We start from the raw sequence: 22,771 nt of genomic DNA on the forward strand, positions 1-22,771 counted from the left end.
CTGGAGCTGACCCGTCACAAAAGCAACATTGTTCTGCCTACATAGGTTGACACATTTTGATAAGTGCAGGACTGCATACAAATTTGGAAGAACAAAAACGAATAAAAACCCTCAGTGAAACAGGGGGTTCTTTATGAAAAAAAGGGGTGGGGAAAAATACAATTTACATGTAGACGTGACAACAAAGTTTAGTCAAGTAATTTATTTCTCCCTTTTTCTCAAGTTGATACACAGGCATCACAATGAAAACACATTATAGGCCTTTCAAAAAAATAAGTCTTTGACACAGTTTCTGAATGTCTTACAAAAGATTATCCCAAAACATTTATCTCAAGTTTAAAACAATGAATCAAGTAAAAACGACAACTTGGAAATAGAATGCCTTGCTGGTCATTCACAGTGCTGGGATGATTTGCTTTGTCACAGATGCTGGGAAAGAGTTAAGCCTTCTCGTATGTGCGGACAGCCTGGACTCCCTCAAAGGTCAGGGTCTAAGATGGAAAAAGAACAGAAATCAAGTTGTTGTCTTTTTGCTAGATCACACAATAACAATAGCATAAACATTTATATCACGGTTTGCAAAGAGCATTGTAATGACAGGCATTGGTGTAAAACACATATTTTTTTGTATTATGAATGATCTCAACATATACAGCATGTCTGTGATTGATTACTCACCATGATCAGCTTCCCATCCTTGATTTCTCTGACGAATTTGGTCTCTTTGCCATCCCACTTCTGCACATGCACAAGGATATCACCCTCCATGGTCAGAAGGGACTGAAAAACACAGATTTTTTTTTTTAAATAACTTGTTTATTTAATTTGTGCACATATAAATGCCACATTAGAGTGGTAGCATATAACTTATCCCGCGCACAAAAGACTGCAAAATATTCAATAACAGTGCAAGGGAGTGGTGTAGGCTATGTATGTTATTATGTCCATTACTGCATTGGTTCTCAAAGTGGGGTCTGAGGACCCCCAGGGGTTCTTGAGGGGGTACCAGGAGGTCCAAAATTAGTTAATATACCGTCACAATCATTTAAACCACTTTAACCATGTTTTATACTTTGGCAATTCAAAAATAGCATATATACTTCATGCTGTGCTATGAGCTTGTAGATCTGCTATTTTAGCAAATCTTTGAATATATATATATTTTTTTTTAAGGCAAACATTTTCAACTCAAATCTTTGCTTCTGGGGGTGCCTCCCTGGCACCAAATATTGTTGGGATGGGGGTCCGCAGCCAAATACATATCATTTGGGGGTCCTTGACATGAAAAAGATTAAGAAGCACTGCATTACTGAACTTACCTTGACACTTCGCTCATCAGCAGTGGTCTCATCAAATTCCTCTCCCAATTTGGCAGAGATCTCGGTGTTCTTGAAGGTGCTCTGGGTTTTCACCACCAGTTTGTCCCCGTCCTGGCTGATCACAATGGTCGGTTTGGTGACATTGCCCACTTGCCTGGTTGCAAAGCTAACACCTGTGAAGAGATCGAGTAAAACCGACGGTGATGCTGTTGTCTTGTTGGAGATTCATATCATGACGTTAATGATGATTACTTTTCTCTTTAAGTAGCCACTGAAATCTGAACACGCTTGTGCCGTTTCTGTGAGAATAATGGTCGATCGCAGATTATTCTTATATACATGTATCATATCATTATCAACATCAGATCGTTTTATATTATTTTTGTTAACATTAACTCCAATAAATCGCTCATAGCTGACTTACCAAGTGACTTCATATATTCATCAAAGTTCTGGCTGTCGATCAGTTTCCATGTGGCGCAGAATGCATCAACCATTTTGACAATAGTTAGTTTTTCCAACCCAAGAGCGATAAGAAGTTATGATAATGTTGATAGACTACTGTGGTCTCCGTACAGTAAACTTGGCACATGTCCGTCTCCCAAATTAATACTGTAACAGGGGGCGGAGTTCAACTCAACCCAAAGCCCTGGTTGGGTGATTAAAACACACTCTGAACTCTGATTGGTCCCTGGAGGTGGTGAGAAATTTCTAAATGGGCCGCTATAATTTATGCCTTTGTATGAATCATGTGGACCAAGCTGTCAATCAAACTGTTACACTTTGGGGTATGTGTCCTATTTAAATGTAACACGTAATAGTAGGCCTATTGTATATTTGCAACAATGACAGCAATTTGTCCTTTTCATTTATGAATGAAACTATAGTGCCCAGCAAAACATTCCCTTGGGTAAAGATTGAAGAATCACAGGAAACTTGGCCTGTATATTAAAGATGAGAATACAATATATGGAGAATAGCCTATATAATAACCCCATTCACTTTACTTAAAAAAAAAACTTTACAATGAACAGGCAAGCAGATATTACTGCATTTATTTATTCTTGATAAAATACTTTATGCAAACACAATTTAACACAAAATTACAGATGTCAGATGTCTGTAAACATATGTGGGACCAAGCAATAATGCAGTTGTACAAAAGGCAAATAATTGCTAATAATTTCCATAACTTACTTAAAAAAAAGAAAGATTCTGAGGAAATAGCTGCAAATTCTTGGCACTGGTCCTTGACAGATTAAAAGGAAAACCATTATTTCTGCAAGCAGCATTGAAAATCTCTTATGAACAAAATCATAATTCCAAAACAAAGCCTATTCTAAACATGGTAATTTAGCGCTGGGACATTTCCAGCAGCAGTAGCAACATGATCTAATTATCTAGTGATTTTTAATTCCCTGAAATCCACACAATGTAGTGCATGCAAATGAAACATGGCTGTTTTCACACTCAATAGAATATTGTAGAATGTCAGCAAAAATCCCCTTTTTATTCAGTGAACATATAGTGGCAAGAGAGAAATTTGAGTTCTGCTCGAATACAGTATTGTTCTGAGACAGGACTGGTACAGGGAATTAATCTAGTGACATATCAGGACAAATAAATAAGAAAATATTGATGTTTATAGCTTCAAATCCTTCTTTGGAGATTAAACAATACAGTGACTATTGGTGCTTTCATTTTATGTTTGAACCTCCAGTAACCAAATTGTAATACTCTAATACGCCTCAAATTGGGTGAGGACTTGTACAATATGTAAAAAATATTTTATTTTGTTTTTATTTGATCATTTTGCGTTATTTGAAATTATTTCCCTTGCGTACCTGTCCAAATAATTATGGAACTTACTATAATAGGAAGTAGGTGGGTGGGGGACCGTCTGCGGTATAAGGAAGGATAAAAGATTGAGAAACTCTGTATGAGCAAGAGTGAAAAAGGAGCAGCTCATGCAGAGGTTCAGTGAGAGTTGGGAGGATAGAGCAACCACAGTGTCTCCATGTTAAGGCTTGGTTCTCCCCTCTGCCATCATGTCAATACACCATACAGCCTCATCTACAAAACTAGGAAACTACTAGTTATTGTTCATTGAGCACAATGTCAGGTGTCAACCACTTTGTATCCCATGAGCAACATTGATTTTAGAATACATGGAAACCATATGATCCTTGACACCTGCCACAGCGGCAAATAGGCAAGACAAACTCATCAGTCCCAGCTGCTCAAGTTTGACAAATACTTGGTTTCTGGTTGACATATATTCCCCCCCAGGCTTCTGGTTGACATTGTATATTCCCCCCCAGATAAGCAGAGTAAAGTGAGTAGTCACCATTTCTGGTTGTGAAGAGCTACAACTTATAAAGGCCTTTCTCTTACTGACAAATCAAAATAACCTGAACCTCAGAGAATATGGAAAACAAACTAATAATCCAGATTGAGATTTTTGTGAGCACATTTAACGGAAGGAAAACAGAAACAAGGGATTCAGTCCCAATAATATTGCATAGCCATAATGAGTCATCAGGTACCATATACAGTAGCAAACACAGAGCCAGAGATGTATTCCCCTGTCCTGCTCAGACTAAGGATTATAGGAAGTGATTAGGGGTACAGGGTATTTGAGTTCATAACCTTTGGACAGGAATACAATATGCAAATGAGTCCAGTCTCTTTGGCACAAGACTGAAGCCTTGTGGATTGTCCTAGATGCCAAGCTGATGCCTCTGTTACGGTGTGCATTTAGTTGTAGGTAGCAGTGATTATCCATCCAGCCGTAGAGGCAGGGCTATCTGAACACTCCAACATTGATTGACAGGGCCACCTCAGGCTTCCTGGGCTTAGTTGGACCAGCCTTCTTCTCTGATCCCACCGCTTGAACATCATCAGAGCCTGCACCCTGCCCTCTGGAAAAACAATTGACATCAAATCAGTATTTTAGGGGATCTTACACAACAATTCACATAACACTAAAAGCCGCAGCACACTCCAAACGACAGTAGGCCTTTTTTCCTTCAGAAAGGCTTTCGGAGGGACTTGCTGAACCGAAGATAGATCAGCGAAGGGCGAAAGTGTTATACTGCCTTAGAACTCGGCTCTGTGTTCTGAATGCCAGACCCCGTCCACTCAGTATTCTGCCTGGACTTTTTTTTTTTGTCAAGTGGTGCAGTCGTGTAATTGTTTAAAGTTGTATAATGTAGCCTTATATCTATCAATCGAAGGCCTCACCCTTTCCTGCGTTGCTCTGCCTGCTCTCTCAGCCTCTGCTGACCCTGTTCATCTTCCGAGGTGCAGAAGTCCTGGTTGTTGTCAATCAAAAGATTCTGTCCAATCAAAGAACAAAGTCAATTATAATAGAGGCTCAATCTGAAAAGTAAACTGTCATTCTCAGCCTTTTTCAATATTGCCATTTGACACGTTGGCAAGTATTTTTGATCACCTTTACACCAATCGTGTCACCATCTTTTAGATGGAATGGCGCTCCCAGAAGGGAATCTGTCTTTTTCTTCTTTTTCCGTTTGGATACTTGCTGACTCTGTAAAAAAGAAAGAAAGCGAGCATGTATCACATAACAAATATTGACTCAAAGTGAACCATGTTTAAGGAAGGCATCTATCAGGGGATGTGGAGTTGATCTACTATCCAAATTGGAATGTTCTTCCAAAGGTCTCATTATCATCCTCATTCTTTTTTTCCTGAACAGAACTGACTGCAAACACCTGATTATCAACCTTCTCCTCTACATGGTATTTTAAATGCAACACTTTTTAAAGACCTTTGCAACAGAGGCATTAGCAAAAAATGCCGAAACTACAAGCTTACAACACACACCTTTTGAGTTTTTGAAAATGTTTGCCTATAAATGCCCAAACTAGGGACACCAGGATGAACGTGGCTAATGAATGTATGGTTACAGACTAGAAAAAACGGACGTGGATTGAGATTCACTCACTCATCACCAATCTAAAAATCAGATGAATCTGCAAAAAATATATATGGAGACAACATGCCAAAAAAAAAAAACTTAATTTGAGGCTAAATGTGAACACTAGGGGGTGGTAATTGCCATCCATTGGGACCCCAAATGACACCCCTGCTTTGCAATACCACAGTGTGTGGAAATTTAAGAGCAGTTTTATATCAAAATGATTCATTGTTAACTACCAAATTTCAGGGATTGGTTGGTTGATATGTCTGCACAGATTAAAGATGAAAGATGAATGCTGTTTTGATTCTATAAAAAAAACCAAATACTTAGCAAGCCCAAGCTGTTTATCATCATTTAAGGTTTTACTGAAAATATTACATAATTATCTATATCCATAGATATATGGTGCTATCAAAATCGAGGGATGGTATTGTTCTGCTTGTGAATAAATTAATTACCCACTTATTTCCGTAGCTCTTTAATCAGCTGCCCTTCATGCACGGTCTCTGATCTGTCCTCTAAAGTCTCCGTCCTTGCTTCTCTTTCCTCATTTCTCCCCAGCGCTGTCTATAACTATAATATCAGCGGATATACTAATGATCCAATAAGAAATTAGTTAAATTCATTTGCTTCTTGAAAAATGCACAAACTAAATCACAACAAAAGGTGATGGTGGTGACAAATCAGAATTTTCTAAAAAGCAAACAATTTAAGACCAGTGAAACTCATATTCCAGACTTACTTTTTAAGGCCTTAATATTGGCAAAAGTGATAATAACCCCTGGAAACCCTGCTCTTCTATAGCCACCTCCAACTTTTTCTTTACACAGGCTCCTCCTCATTAAGTCTTTCCTCACCCAGCTGGAGACAGGTTCCCAGGTGTGTTTGTCTGGCTGGTGTTTGGCCAACAGCAGAGAGTCAGGGCTGAGGCCGTAGTATGCAGCCAGGGCGGTGCGCAAGGAGCGAGGGGAGGAGTCACGGGACGCATCCCAGACCAGCTCCTCTGGAGGACAGTAACACCTCTCCCTCGGTATAGCCATCTGGACACGCAGTAACACCTCCTTAGGGCTGGGAGAACGGCCAAGAAAGAAAGGTCAAGATGGTAAAGTGAGCTATAAGTTACTGTTTGGCCATGATTCCCATGTATTTTCTGACCAGGAAACATTGCTGAGAGCCCTCCTATCCAGTACATTACCCAAGATTCTCTTCTTTCAGTAGCTGCTGCACACAGATGTCTGTACCGCTGGTAAGCTTTAACTTCCTAAAAGAGAGGAAACCAAGCGGTGAGTCTGAGGTGCCAGTTCACAATTTTGTTTAATGGCCGCAATGTTTTGAAAACCTTTCAAACATTGAACATTTCAGAGGAGTATATCCAAAAAAAAAATCATCTTTTTGTCATTAGATACTTCCGGCGACAGAGGAACCTGTCACTATGTGAATGCCAATCATTCTAATCAGTTCCAGTATGAATGACTTTTTGAAACAATCTGTGATTTTAAAATACAGAGGGTATAAAACATGCATAAACAACATGCATGGTGCTAGATTTCTCTCAGAGAAGCTCGTTCTATGATCACTAACAATTAAGCAAATTGTGTGTGTTTTTATACACACACACGCACACACACACACACACACAGATTGAAAAAGGTGCACTTGTTTTTTGTCGCAAGGCGAAGCAAGTGGGAGGCTTTGATGTCCCTGCGGTACTTTTTAAAGCTGACGGGACTTCTGACAAGACTCTCCCCCCCCCACCCCACCCCCCGTCCTGTCTCGGCTCCCAGGGCCGGGGCCTACCAGGAGCCACGGTGTTTCCCTGGGATGAGCGGGGTGCAGGAGCGCTCGTCTTTGGACACCAACAAGGGGACTTGAGCCACGAGAGGCACCGCCGAGCGAGCTAAGGCGAGCGAGTCGCCGTGCCGAGCGGTGGGAGGTGAGCTCGGAGAAACGAGCACTCCTTTTTCAATCAGACTGGTTTTCCAATCATACTGTAACATATATATACACAACACATACATACACAAACATATACTGTATATACACACACACATACACACACACACACACACACACACACACAGCTGGTCAGTGGTGGAGGAGAGTGTGTACCTGAGTGTGAGTTGTTGTCCCCTGAGGATACGTGCCAACTTCTGCCCCTCCAACTGCCACACACGCAGGAATGCGGGGGTGGGTACACACACACACTGTAGGGCTGGCAGGGTCAACACCTGATGTACATATACAGACATACAGTGCATTTATCAAGTAAGAGGCATAATTTGAAGGAAAACACCAAAAAGACATGCTTGCTAACTTAATGTAGCCCTGATTTAAGGTATTCGAGGAATACTGTAGACAGAACATGACAATGTTTCTAAAAGATTATGAAATATCTTTGTGCTTTATACCACACATACACACACACATACCTGAGTCTTCAGATCCTCTAGTGTGTCCTCATATGTGATCTCCACATGTCCCACACTTCTCAGCTCTGAGATGGCACCACCTATACGCGCAAAGATGAACACAGGAAATGTTTATCGATTTTAAATTTAACGCAAATACCCCAAACACTTTCCTGTAAAGGTAAAGAAATACAAGAAAAGGAGAGTGTGTTTCACCTGAGGTGACCGCCAGCCTCTGGCCCTCAGAACAGCCATTATAAGAGTGGTTTAACTCAGTTTCCATGGTAACTGTAGAGTTGTTGCTATGCTCCGGATACAGCCAGACTGAGAGCTTAAGAAAGCCCTAGCAAGAGTAGATAAGAGAGCCTGATCAGTCACACAGACAAGCCATGGGGAAAAACATTAAACTGTTTCACAAAACCATGTGCAACAAGAGCAGTAATAGGTGTGCATACAGTAGTTGAGCCGTGAATTTACATTATTTATCTTGTGTAGGAAACATGATGCATGTAAGTGAAATGATTTGAGACAAGCTTTAAAATGCAATCAGTCTCATCCTTCGATGATGAATAGTTCAGAAAGTATGTGTTGTTCAGAAGGTATGTACAACAATGTGTTTGATCTATAATTAAAACCAGCATATCGTCGCTGTCAGGCGCAAACGTCCCATCTCCGTTTTTCAACTTTTTTATTTTCTCTATTAAATCAGTGCTATTGAACACCCTTTACGTCGTATTTATATTACAAATATTGAACCAATGAAAAGTATTAAAAAGCGCTTGTGACTAAACCTCCCAACTCCATTGGCTCCTCAAACTGTCACCTAACTCCAACTCCAACATCTGACTTCTTCATTCTATTCAATGATGGACATAACCATCTCCGCATTCACTGGTCAAAAAACTCCTAACTCCACTTGAGCTAGATTTGGGTTAAGTGATGATAATATAATGACAATGTATAAAGTCACCATAACAACTTTGATGAGGCAGTATTGCGTTGTTTTAAAATCATTCACTTTTCAGGAAATGGAAAAAAAACATATTTTTGACATAGTTGGTTTCTGCCCGACAGCAGAGATATGCAGCCTGTGTTAACTGTTAACTCAAATAAAAAGGTATCAAAAGGACAATTCTGTAATGATAATGCAGTGCATAATTATAATAATTTCACAATCGCTTTGCAGCTAAACTAACAGTTACAAGAGAAAAAACAAATAAAGCACCTTTGGAGGCAATTTCCCCTCTGTGACTATCAGAGTCTCCCCGGTGATAATCTTCAACTCTGATAAAGAAGCATCCTGAGGGTAAAATGATATTGTTAGGTCTTAAATAAATAGTTATTGATCCAAGGTGGAGGGAGAATCCTAAGGTAGAATGGGAGTTAGACAACACCGGCTACTTACCTCATCCATCAATGGCTCTCCAACCTCCTCGCACCAATCCAGTCTCCTCAAGTGCCAACCGTTGCCTAACAATAGACATTACAAACATGTGCATTGTCAATAGGTTTATTGTACACTATTGTATATGTAACTATTTAAACCCTATATAATAAGCTGACCGGGGTCCCCCGGGGCTCTATACTAGGTCTGCTCCTTTTTCCCCCTCAACACTCAATCGCCAATCTACAAGGTTGCATCGCGTTGTACCGCATTGCGAGCTTGTAGATCTATTTGCAATATACAAAACCTATTCGACACACTGCAGACAGGGTTTTGTTTTACCTTCAAGTCCTACAGTATCCAGCATTGCCTTGAGACACTGCAATATAATGACATAAGTACAAATCAGGAGGGGGAAGTGATGATAAACTGACAGTGACAATGATTGTAACAGCTGCTCACAAAAGATACATATGAACATTGTTTTCACCTCTTTGATGGTGCAAGTCTGTTCAACAATAATGTTCATCTCCATGCCAGCAGAGGGGGCTGTGCCCACAGAGAAGTGCAAGAAAAGCTGCAACACAAGCAGAAGCCCTCCAGCCATTTAAAAAAAACACATGGGCAGCAGTTTTCCTATAAACCTTCTTTCACTTAGAAGTCTTCCTTGACTGCTCTACTACTAAAAGTTTATGAATCTCATAAACAAATGTGATACCAAAGTCAGTACTGGGTTTACTTATTACTGTTTGAAGCTACAGTATGCACTCACATCTGGACAGGCACACAAAGAGGGTCTATGCGAGATTATTTAAGCAATTAGGAGAGGTTGACAAACCTGCGATGGCTTGGGTGCAGTTCCAAGACAAAGAGCTAGAGTAGTCATGAGTCGGATCCCTGCCTCCCGAACACTCAACTCCTCACATACTGTCATTAACACAGATACAAAAATAAAAGCACATTTTCTGATATGATTATTTGCAAACTTCACGGGTTCACAGGCTGAACAAAGTAAAACAAGTATTTAACCACACGATAGTTAGAGGAGTTTTTTTTTTGCCAGCTCTACATTTCCCTAAAAATGGCGATTCATGTTTTTTGGTTTAAATGGCCTAGTCTTTTTGATGTTTTATTTTTATTGCCCTGTGTATATGAATGTTTTAATATTGAAATAAAAAATGCAAGCAAAAATTCACTTAATTTCCTCCTACCTGGAGGAAGTAGTTTCCCAGTGCGATCCACTTGTCTTAGACAGCATTGCACACCTACTCCACCAGAGAGAGAGAGAGAGAGAGAGGACAATATAGCATACAGATATATATGTCACAGGATAATTGAATAACCAGGACGATTGAAGACAGAGCGCTCGTTTTTAGGCACGGGGCTTCGGGCGAGGCCGGGCTTTGATGCGACGCGGACCTGTCTGTTGTTGTTCCCCCCCACGTAGCAACCAGGAAGCTACGCTAGGGGAACGCTGAACACGCGTTCACACGCACGTGATAATAGTTATTGTCCATGACGGAGACGCGCCGACTCAGCAGAGCTTGAGGCCGAGGAGGCGCGCCCTCGCGCGAGTGCCCGCGCTGACCGGCCGATGCTCTGATAGTCGACACAGCGCCGTCCGAGTTGTAAACCGATAGGGACAGAATAGTTCTTTTCATGGATCACTGTGTGTGTGTGTGTCTCAGGGAGAAACTAAAACAATGTGTGCATGCGTGCGCATGTGTGTGCATGCGTGCGCATGTGTGTGCATGCGTGTGCGCACGCACACACACACACACACACACACACACACACAAGTCTGGCTTGCATTGCCCTCTAGCGTTGGTTTTACAGAATTGCCTGAAAACAAGCGCTCCTTCTTCAATCGTCCTGGTTATTCAATCGTCCTGTAACATATACACTGAAGACTAATTTATAATATGTTACGGGAATCTCAAAAAAACGCTGCAACTTAAGTAAGAATTCTTGGTTGTGTTGGCTATAACAGTATAGTTGAAGCTGCAATCTATAGTTTTATGTCCTACCCTGGATTGGAACTCAGGTCTCCCGCACTGAAGAACAAAATCTACCGCTCAAGCAAGAGGCAATCCCCACTTGGTCAGGGGAGATATCAGGCAGTACTACACCAGTAGGTGTCCTACATGACAGCAGGGTCTAAATTTCTCCAAGGAAGAGTAGGGAGACCACCTCCAACAATTGCAGATGTACTAGTTACAGTATATTGCATTAACATACTCTACCATACAGATTGGTTAAAATTACATTTTATTTATTCATTAAGCCATTAACACATCCACCGCCAGAGGTTAATCTCATAATGTACTCACCAGTGCCAAGGTGTTTTTGTTGTTTTTTTGTTTTTTTCATGTCGCCATAGATCTTGTTAAAATCCTTAAGATTGAGCCGTGAACGGTCTGTTTACATCCGCGAGATCTCCCTGTATCTCCCAGTGAAAACCACGTGTCAAACGGGGCATCCATGTTTGAGTTAGAGCGGATTACGTTAAACAGTGAAATGCGAGGAGAAAAAACTACAGGAAGAGAATTGAGTTTCAGTTTCGTCTGTAGAATGGGAGCGGGCGTGATCGTCGAAACCGGATCCCAAATAATTCTATTTCCTGTCATCAAACCGGAAACGGAAGTGGATCAAAAAAAATCCGAAAGTGCACCCGGACCGCGCATGCGCGAAAAGACCGCAGCCCGTAGGACTACGGGCTCGGCGCTTAACCGTTGGATTTAACGGCCCGTAGAACTACGGGCCCGGCGGTAAAGGTGTTAAGACCGGGAACACATCTGTGTCATTTTAGATTTCTTTGGCTATTCAAAAATAGCAGATATACAAGCTCATAGTGCGGCACAGAGTGCCGCGCTATGAGCTTGTAGATCTGCGTTTGTAACTCAAATTTGTAACTCAAATCTTTGCTTCTGGGGGTCCCTGGAAACAAAATATTTTGAGATGGGGGTCCGCCGCCAAATACGTATAATTTTGGGGGTCCTTGACATGAAGAAGTTTGAGAACCACTGATGCAGCAAGTAGGATTTAGAAGACATTTTGTAGAATCGGCCTCTGGTCTTAATGGGTTAAAATAACTTTCAAATTGCAGCTTCAACATTCTGAGAGATCAGAATGCATGATCTTTGATGGAGTCATTAGTCATTATCTTACCTGTGAGGTGTTCCTGAAGCTGGAGCTCCTCCATGGCTCTCTGCTTCACTTCACGCAGCAGCTGGACAGTAAAACACAGACACACATGCATGAACGTGCACACACGCACACACAAAATACTGTACATGTCTCAGAGGGAACTAACTAATGCAGAAACGCAGCCAGGAAGGAGAGGGAGGGGAAAAAACGTCAAGATTAGAAAAGTGGTTTTCAAAGTGGGGTCCGGGGACCCGTAAAAGGTCCATTTGGTTCCATTTGTGTACTCTCTTGAGTTAGGATTTTATAGTGTAGATTGGGGTCCCAGAGATAGAAAATAGGGCAGGAGCGTAACTCCTGTTCCTGTAGCATGAAGTGGCTTTAAAGTTTATGTACAAGTACACCCCCCCCAGCCATGATGTACAAGTACACCCCCTGGACATGGTGCTAGTATGTTGCAGGGACTTACGCCCAATCCAACCCTTGATGACGAGTGCCAAGCACGGAGGCATTGGGTGCCATTTTTATAATATTCGGTATGCCCCAGCCGGAGAATCGAACCCCCGACCTCGCAGTCTCAGGGCGGACGCTTTAACCACAAAGCCACTGAGCTGGTGTAACACAACATATCAAACTGGGGGGGGGGGGTTCCTGAAATTAAAGTGTTTGAGAACTCACCATGTTTCCTGAGGCTGGAACCTTGGCTGTCCTCCTGCCATCCTCCTCCTCTCCTCCTCCTCCGTGTGGTCGGAACTCCACCAGCAGCCAACGGCAGTCCGATGGCGTCGTCACGGTAACCACATCTCCACTCAGACTGAAGAAGCTGAGGACAGAGTGCAAAACACCAACACAAACAGCATTAAAGTTGCTGTAAGTGACATCTTTAGGTTAAAAAAAACCGTTTATTGTTGAAAATAATTTTAGTTTTTTATAAAAGAATTTATTTTTATTACTGATAGTAATGATTGCTACTGTTTGTTCAGTAATCAGTAACAGGGGTCTCCCCATCTCGCCAGCTCTATAGTAAAACAGAAAATACATTTAATTTCAACCAATCAGGAGAGAGAACCCCACAAAGACCATTTTGGTCCACTTCCAAATTCTGCTAATATATTTGTTTCATCATTTCCAATCTCACTTGATCATCCCGTATCCTGTATGAATTCTCTCTCATGATTGGTTAAAATAGGTATCCCGATCAGAAAATGGAATTTTGTGTTCACTAAAGAGCTGGAAAGATGGGGAGACCCCTGTTACTGATCACACACAATAGCGATAATTACTATAGGAATATAGAGCCTTTCAACAAACAAAAATCACTTACACCCATTTTAAGTTGATTTGTTGATTATATGTCAACAAATGTCAACAAATCTAATGTTTTATACTTTTACTGCGTAATAACACATCACCAAATTTCATGTTTTAAACTAGTGTTTTTAGTGTTTTATACTTGGACGGATGTAGAAAACACCATGATAAAACACATCTGATGGTTGTGTATTCCAAGTTGTCAATGTGCATTTGTATCTATCCCATACAAATAAACCATGCCAACTACTATACAACTTACACAAACACGATGGCTGTGTGTTTTGTTAACTCATTCACTGCGTCCAAATGCCAATTCTGCCAAGGACTTAAAAAATGTAATTATTTTCTGATCACAACAAAAAAAAGATCGCCTGCTTCCATGTTAAAGGATTTACAAAAGTATTTTTTTCTCAGATTTCTGTTGTTTTAAAGTGTTAAAAAAAATTAAAAGCCACATTCAAACGGCCATAGCTCTGGAATGGAGGATCGCAGCCGGCTAAATCCCCAACGCTACCGGATCCCTGTGCGTGCAACGAGCCCCTGTCCGTGAGGACGGCGGTCACGGACAATATTCCATGATTTTTCAAAGGTACAGTAAATCGCTGTTTTCGCTGGCAAGGGGACGGTAGATGGAAGAATTCATTAATTAATTCCTGGCTGTGAAAGAGTTAAGCTGAACTGGCAGCTAAAGACTCGCTCTTTACATAAAGTTCCATAAATGTTTAGGTAGAGAGCGAGTCTTTTTCTGCCAGTTTTCCTTTATGTTTTTGAGGCCATCGCACCTGCAGTCAACTCTGAACAAAGGACAAAAAAGGGCGAAACGGTTTACCCTGGACTCTAGTGTTTTGTTAAAGGAGTAGTTCACCCAAAAAATGACTTATTTCCTATCAATTGCACACCCCATGAAGCCTTGAATCCATGGATTTATTTTTGTTTTTGTTTCATTCCTAAGCCAATAATTAGATTCCCGTCTCCTACCGGCTAATGTATCCAGTAGGAGACACAAAGTAGATTATTTGTGTCTCCTACTGGATACACACCCGGTCATCAAATTATTGGCTTAGGAATGCCACAAAAACAAAAATAAATCCATGAATTCAAGGCTTCATGGGGTGTGCAATTGATAGAAAATAAGTCATTTTTTGGGTGAACTCCTCCTTTAAGCTGTCAGGTACCAGAACACTGTCACCTATAGGTACAATATCACAGGTGTATATAACAATAATGATAAAATTGCAATAATACAATTCAGATGAATGCACACACACACACACACACATGTGTATATATATATATATATATATATATATATATATATATATATATATACACACACACACACATATACAGTACACACACACTCACTCACCTGCTATCAAACGACTGTGGCTCCAGCACCAGCAGGGCGTCTCCGTCTTTCAGTGCCAGCTCCTTGAGGGTGCGCTGCATGTCTTCGGGAGGGAATACCCTCCACCCGCTCGCCCCTCCCCCCTGTCCTCCTCTATTCACTCCCCTGTGCTCCTGGCACAGCAGACTCTCCTGCGGCTCCCCGAGGGCCTCCTGCACCTCCCTTAGTGTTGCGGCCCCGGCGAATCCCCTCGCCTCCGTTTTAAGCCCAGGCCCCCCGTCCTCGACTCCGTGTCCCTCCCCGTCGGCCCCCACCCCGTTCTCTACGGCAGCTTCCTCTCCATCTTCACCCAGGGAGGGGCGGACAACGGTCAGCAGCACTGGCTCCCAATTGGCTCCAGTTAGGACAGTCGCACCACACACCTGTGACAATAACATACTTGTTGTTAAGGCAAGCAATATCTCAAAATCTATCTTGCGCATAAACAAACGAACGCCAACACGTCGGATTCTGCCACCATATACTGGTGGCAGCGCTCACATTTCACTGTTATTGGTGACCTATTGATTTTTGTTGTGCTAGAGAACGTCCGTCAAGGATGATATAACATCAATACGGCCAATTCACTTCCCCCAAATTACATACAGTACCAGGATTTATTTTTCTTTATCTATATATTGGCAGAATCTGCTTTGTTTGTGTTCTTGTATGCATGTGCTAAAAGTGTTGATTTTGAGGCCAGAAAACAAAATTGGGAGGGGGGGGGGGGGGTGGCATCTACTCACTTCTCTACCATTCCACACAAACAGGTCAGAGTTAGTGAAAATACCCGCACTGTACAGGGAGACCCTGTCATCTGGAGGGAGACACACACAAGCAGAATATAGTACTTAATTAAATGTACACAAGCAGAATATAGTACTTAATTAAATGTTTAAACACATTTGACTCTTACTCTAATTAAATGTACACAAGCAGAAGATAGTGCTTAACTCACCAGCTGCCAGAGTTATTTCAGATTTTTTGCTGTTGGCTGCCAGAGATTTTTAATTGAAAAACAAAAAGTACTCAGGAGCCGAGATACAGAATTTTTAAGTTTTAAGTTAACAAGGAAGTGGATAGGAGTCTAGATCTTCAAACAATCATATCTCCTAGGTCTTAGGGTCAAATTTAAAAAAAAAATGTTTTTTCAATAGAACGCATTTATGCGTTATTGGCGGCCAAGCGCACTATTTATTAGATCGCATTAATGCGTTAATGGCGGCCAATGAGTTAATTAAATGTTTAAACACATTTGACTCTTATGACGACTGAGGGAGTCTTGTGTCGGTTGTTATCACCTGTTAGAGTATTGTAGAGATGTACACCAGCCGGAAGACTCTTGGCCACAGTCAGAGCCATGTCCCCTTCCCAGAGTTCCTGATTCTGAACAAGCATAATCGCACACACGCAGATATACACACACACACACAAAACAAAAATGCAAGTATAATAAGTCAACGCTGTGTACATTTTACAATCGTCTGTTTATCATGTTGAGCTTCAGACACTTATCAATAGGCATTCAATGCTAATGATCAAGAAATGACCTGATATATAGCCAACCGCAGGTCTCCCACTGTCCTTCTGCGGTCAAAGCTAAGAGTGGTGACCCCACCCTGCTCTTTGTTGATTGGTTGAAGGGCTCCATTCTCCAGCTTATAAGAAGGTGCTAGATGTAAACGCAGCTCTATGCTATTATTGGTAGCCTCAAACTCCTCACTAAAAGAAAAGGATGTACAGTATGAGTACAATAGGAACAGCACAGACAAGTTAGACAAAGCTTATTCCACTGGTGCACTCAGTGGACCATGCTCTGAATATTGTATCAGCTAAATGCCTAAAAGGTAATTTAATATAATGATATGCTTCTGTACCGCCTCTGCTGCAATTTGCCATTTTCCTCCTCCGCCATCTGCACAAGGTGAGGGGGAACATTATACAAGGGATTCTTCAAGGCTGCAAAGAGATGAGCACAATATAATGTTTTAGTTTTCTTCATCCACGCTACCCCTCAGAACGTCTTCTTCTCTTTTCCTCCCGTCTCCCTTCATCTTTTTAAAGTGTGGCCATGCATGCCATCATGAAACAGAACCATCTTTGGCAATGAAAGTGGGTCATAGCTATAAATAAATAAATAAATATATATATAGAGATAGAGATAGAGAGAATATAATAAAATAAAATATTTGGAGAGTCAATTAGTTACACTTTGTCGTGACTTGTGAAGCACTTTTATTGTTACTGGTTAAGTATGTATGAAGATCGCCATTGGCCAAATGAGGTGTAAAACGTCGTCACCACACTAGGACATGCACACAAGCAGCGAGCCTGTATAGAGCAGCTTCGCCACTGAACAGTTACACCGCATTATGATTTGTGCTGCTTTGTTCACAAACTGCAGTGCACACAAAGTAAGTTAATATTGATAGCATTATGTCTTGTTTTGTTCAAATCAGGTCTTCATTTTTACTCTTTCTAGTCTGTGCACCAATTGACCATATTCACAAACAGCAGCCATTTTGCTCTCACGTCATAATCTGGGGGTGGGGTTTCCCACCACCGAGGACACAAGTAACCACTTGTAATAGCCATTGTATGAACACAGTGAATACTACAACTATGCAACACATCATGCAACACATGCTACACAACGTATCTACGATATTACCTTGACTGGGCCTGTGCAGCTCTGTTTTCCTATAGAACAGCATGTAGGCACTCTCTTTGCCCTGGAACTGCTTCTGTATGTCAGACTCCCTGATGGAGGTCACTGCGGAGTCATTCAGGTCAAACCAGTGACTGCCCTGCAGGGAGAGGGACAGATGGAGGGAGTAGATAAAGAGGCATATGTAGATTCATAATCGACTGTCCCATCACTCATTAAGAAAAACAAATCTTCAATGTGCAACATGTACTGGATCTATTTCAGTCAACGTTCTGGATTGATGTTAAAATGAAAACATCCCAAAGAAGCAAACAAAAAACACAAACACCATGTTTTTTTGTCGTTCAGGCAATCATTTCCTGCAAAGAAATTCACAAATCATAAAATAAATGAATGGAAAATAAATACCCCATCCCTGCAGCATACCTCTGGTTCAGGCTCTGCTTCCTGGTCTGGTAGTGACTGGTTGCAGGTAGTTGCTGGTTCCTGAGCTGAGGGTGGATCAAGGCCAGTGGTCTGCTCGACAGGGCTGGGAGGCTCCATCATGGGGCTTGGTGAGTTGGCCTTAAGAGCCACTCTGGTCCCATTAGACACCAAGATAAACGCATCATTGTGGGACTGGAGGAACTACAGTATGAGAGATGATGACAAAGGGCAGAGAGAACAGGGTTTAGTAAAATGCATGAGACATTAGGGCTATGAGAAACTAGGAGATATCCTATAAACTTGGATATAGTACCTCACAATGACTAAATCTAAACATACCTTGCCTATGGGGCCATAGTGTTTTCTGAACTTCTTGCTCCAGGAGGAGCCTGTCTTCTCCATCAGTTTCTGGCCCAGCTGGTCTAACAGCACACTCTTGGAGGGCTCCTAGTTGAGGGGTAATCAGTAACAGATCATCAATCAGTCCTTGGTGCTGATGGGTGATGGATTCATGACACTAACTGAACATGTAAAAGCATGTACCAGCTAAACTGAATGCAGGCTAATTACATGTGAGAGCCTATAGTTGAATGGTGTTATACCTGGGCTATGACCGCTGTGAGAACAGACAGAGGGTCATCTTTCTCTACACGTGTCTCACATACAGGAACCTCCTTGACATTCTTCTGAGTTTTAGTTTTTGACTCCTCCTCCTGTGCACAAAATATAAGAATGTAGTTTTGTTTAAACAAGCCAGCAGAGTTTTTTGTTTGTAAATTCTTTCTACCTCTCCCTTTAAACATTTCATGCATATAGATCTCCATCTTTTCCCAATCCCCCCCCCCCCCCCGTTTATCTCACCGGTGGCTCCCAGTGGCCGAGCTGGTCAATATCCCTGATGTACACATGGTAATGGCCACCATAACAACCACCCTTGTGGATTATCACAGAGAACAGCTCATAGGAGTAATAAGAGTCCTCTTCATCGGTCTGTGGGGGAAAGTGACACGTTACAGAAGAATATCATCATCTTATGGTCACAAAGACTTCCAGTATGAATCAAAGGGTAGGACAGGAAACCATGAAAGTGGAGAACAGAATGAAGGACATTCAATTATTGGAACACAGTATTGTTATCAGAATTTACATTCCAAGGAGTCCAAACTGGACATGTTTAATAATGACTGCCTTCACCAGCTACATCTGAAGCAGTCAATTGTGGATGATGCGTGGGAAGCAAACCCTTATGATGTGCCCAAATAGCTGAGATGCAGTGTTTCAATCTGTCTATTACCTAGTGCTGCCCCAGTTGGTTTTGTCTTATTTGACCGAGAATGTTTTCCATACTGAATAAGATATTTCCTGACCAAATACAGAGAGATGCCTTTGCATCAGTGCATGTGTCAAATTGACTTTAAAAGTCCTTGACTAAGAATTTCTTCTTTAGTCGAGGACAGTCCTATTACCTGTTCACAAAATGGCCGCAGGTTGATAGTGAGGGGGAACACGTAGCGTCCCGTCTCCTTGTAGCGCTCACACTTGGCAAAGTCAAAGCTGAACCTCAGCAGAGACATGGTCATGAATGGAGGCAGCTTCTTCAGCTTGACAGACTAAAGGATAATGAAGTGAAAGTACAAATTAAACTCCTCAGTGTAAAAACTCCAAAGAGTGTACAAATAGAACCGAATGGATTTTACCGTGTATAGTCACGTAGCTTTGACCTTGACTGACCTTGGCAGCTCTGACTAGCCTGTTGCACTGGGCACAGCGATACAGGTTGTTGCCCTCAAACAATTCTTCCTCTACAAACATATTCCAAAGTGCTTCCTCCATGCTGGACACACCACAGACACAAACCGTCAGGTCCAGGAAGTCCTCCTACAAGAAGACAAGTCAGTAGAACAGACCCACTGCCTTCACACACACACACACACACACCATATATACTGTACAGTATGTCATCTAGCATTTGCAGACAATTTTAGCCACTCATTGTAATCTTTATTAAGTACCAGACATGAGTCTCAATAACTTCTGGTGTCTGGTAAAATGAAGACACTAGAAAAGCATATCAAAGTGTACTTCCAAATACTTTCCTGTGACCGTAAACTCTTTGAAGTAACCAGTAAATATTTGCTTTGGCGCTGCACTGGATTTTATTGTGTGTAATTTCTCACTGCCAGGTGGCTGAATGAGTGTATTCAATGACATAGAGGAAATAGGAACAGAAATATACATATTTTTTAAAACAACGTGCATATTCCAGACACACCTGTCTCTGGCTGACATTGCCACACTCCTTGCAGACAATGCTGTTGACAGTGGTCCCGTGGTACAAGTTGCGGATGAATGTGCTACCACTGGTACCCACTAGGGAGTTCTCCAGAGCACTAAACAGAATCCTGTTCAACTCCTGTACATCATGCTGATTTGTCTCCTGCAGAAGTTTGAAAAGACAAAACAATAATTACCGAGGTTCAATTAATGGATTTTACTCCATTGTTTCTGTCTATATTGCGAGCTTTACTGTCAACTCACACTCACTTCCTTACTCTTTCCAAATATCTTTTATATTTTTTTATCTTCACACACACACACACACACACACACACACACACACACACACACACACACACACACACACACACACACACACACACACACACACACACACACACACACACACACACACACACACACACACACACACACACACACACACACACACACACACACACACACACACACACACACACACACCTCGCTGTTGTTCCAGCCAAAGCTATCAGTGAGGTCAGCGGTTGAGGCACACTGCTGGTTCACCAGCAGCAGGTGAGCAAACAGTCTCTGGAGCTCTAATGGAATCACCCTGACCTGAGAACGAAAGCAGAGGGCCTCGATTACAATCGATCAATACCTCATACATTACTTCAGTCTTCCTGTATTCCATAACACTTACGTTAGTCTCTGGTTTGTTTTTGTCTTCCAAGCATCCCAGTTCCTCTGGACCCAACTTGAACAGCTCCTCTGAACAGAAACAAAATCTCATTTTCACAGTTTCATGTGCCAGTCCACAATATTGACTGACAATGATAGCTGTGGGAGGGACTGATGTCTCAGTCCCTCCCACAGCTATCCGTTAGTATTAATGTATCCATTTGTAATTCTGAGAGCGCTCCAAATTGGACAACTTTGGAGTGTACCATGGTTCCAGTTGTACACTGTCTAAATTGACCCCCACAAGTCTGTAACTCTGACAGTATACAAATCTGGTCCATTTGGTTCCATTTGTATACTGTCAGAGTTGAGCGGAGACCTTGACATTTAAACGTTCAAAGAACCACTGGAGCAGGGAGACCACCTCCAAACACTGAGATGTGTTAGTTATAATACATATTACATACATACATACATACATACTGTACATACATACATACTCTACCATTCAGATTGATTAAAATAATGTTTTAACAGATTGCAGCCCCCCAAAACTCACTTTTTGCAGTGCATGTGATGTGATGTGATGTGACTCACCTCTGAACTCTGGGGTGAACAGCAGGGTTTGGAGCAGAGAGTTGAGGTAGCACGTCCCTCCCTGGTTCTTGATGCCACTGAGGTGACTGTCCCCCCTGGGTGGAGGAGGTGGCTCTTCTCCGCCCTTCGCAGCTCTACCTGCCGAAGGACTCGGAGAAAACCCTTCCTCCTCCTCTTCCTCGAAAAGATTCCCAAACATACCTGCCGTTTTGCGCGTCTTATTAATACCGTCCCCCCCCCCCCCAAACAAAAAAATCCGATCCTTAAGTCACACAGCAGTAGAATATAGTACCTCGCATTAAGATCACCTCTTTTACCCTCTTGCTATCTCATCTTGGTCTTGCCAAGTTCTCTGTTGACAGTGGCTGGACTGACTCTGAAGTAAGAGGACTTCACTGGGCTAAACATAGCTATTAATGAATGTGACTTTAAATCGTGTTGGTAATGGTGAGCTAGCACGCTAGCACAGCGGTTGAATCACAGTGCAAAAATCAGTGTGCTCAGCGAGAACCAGCCCCTCGGGTTGACAATGCTTTCCGACAGATTATTGCTGTCTTCTTGAAGACCAAAGCGTTGCACACGCCTTATATTCAATCCACCGCATGCGCTTTTAGACTAGACAGAGGCGAACCGAAGCTTGTTCTGCCTCCTTCTGTCTTAAATAAGATAACATATGAAACGTAAATAAAAATACCACTGGTGAACAGTAAGCAGCCATGTCTCCAGGCAGACGGTAGCGCGGTGGATTGTGGTACTTGTAGTCTCTAGCTCTGATCCATAGCGTGGACCAGAGCTATTTTTTGTAGTCTAATGCTCCTCCCAATTTGTTTTTACCCCGTCGTTGGTTTGGCGTTTCACTTTATTAAAAATAAAACTACATATATAAACCCCAAGGTACAAGGCTCATGGTACTTGTAGTATTATGAAAAAAAAGCTTATAGGGCATAGCAATGGCGGGCATGTTGTGGTGCCACAGATAGAAACCCCATTAATTACCCTATACACATTTCCGAAAAATATTGATATAAATTATTTTAAGCCTGGAACCAATTTTAATATCTAATTATACTATTTAATAATGTCATTTTTTTTTTACACAGAATCAAATGTTTTATGGGCATGATTCACCAGGAGCCTGGATGGCTTCATTCACTTGACAAATACGGTTTTGTACTTCAAAATCGTTTATTTTGTTTCAATAAGTTAGTGTCACATTTTGATTGATAATACATATATGTCAATTC

The 22,771-nt window shown here is 41.8% G+C and overlaps 2 protein-coding genes across 3 annotated transcripts; both read right to left on the minus strand.

Annotated features, from left to right (window-relative positions):
• Positions 1–217: 217 nt before the first annotated feature.
• On the minus strand, positions 218–1,887 carry fabp7a (fatty acid binding protein 7, brain, a). Its single transcript, XM_080414063.1, has 4 exons — positions 1,744–1,887; positions 1,320–1,492; positions 679–780; positions 218–491 (listed from the first exon to the last, which is right to left on the minus strand). Exons 1-4 carry the CDS (start codon positions 1,814–1,816, stop codon positions 441–443), a joined length of 399 nt encoding a protein of 132 aa, XP_080270189.1. The 5' UTR covers positions 1,817–1,887; the 3' UTR covers positions 218–440.
• A 471-nt stretch (positions 1,888–2,358) lies between these two features.
• usp40 (ubiquitin specific peptidase 40) lies at positions 2,359–22,257 on the minus strand. 2 transcript variants are annotated; one of them, XM_080414647.1, is made up of 32 exons: positions 21,528–22,257; positions 20,953–21,020; positions 20,754–20,867; positions 20,266–20,430; positions 19,725–19,871; positions 19,460–19,603; positions 18,855–18,983; positions 18,596–18,706; positions 18,333–18,440; positions 17,994–18,194; positions 17,571–17,706; positions 16,777–16,858; positions 16,450–16,621; positions 16,201–16,285; positions 15,646–15,716; positions 14,882–15,282; positions 12,877–13,021; positions 12,223–12,283; positions 10,266–10,319; positions 9,893–9,981; positions 9,545–9,631; positions 9,397–9,433; positions 9,076–9,140; positions 8,896–8,970; positions 7,887–8,013; positions 7,692–7,771; positions 7,372–7,490; positions 6,458–6,523; positions 6,120–6,330; positions 4,774–4,869; positions 4,563–4,657; positions 2,359–4,240 (listed from the first exon to the last, which is right to left on the minus strand). In XM_080414647.1, the coding sequence occupies exons 1-32, from the start codon at positions 21,724–21,726 to the stop codon at positions 4,123–4,125; spliced, it is 3,858 nt and encodes a 1,285-aa protein (XP_080270773.1). In that variant the 5' UTR covers positions 21,727–22,257; the 3' UTR covers positions 2,359–4,122. The 2 variants fall into 2 exon arrangements, with proteins under 2 accessions (XP_080270773.1, XP_080270772.1); XM_080414646.1 differs by having other exon boundaries at positions 17,976–18,194.
• Between the last annotated feature and the right edge of the window lie 514 nt (positions 22,258–22,771).

This window comes from Gymnoscopelus braueri (genome assembly GCF_963280865.1).
Source record: "Gymnoscopelus braueri genome assembly, chromosome: 19".
NCBI classification, from domain to species: domain Eukaryota; kingdom Metazoa; phylum Chordata; class Actinopteri; order Myctophiformes; family Myctophidae; genus Gymnoscopelus; species Gymnoscopelus braueri.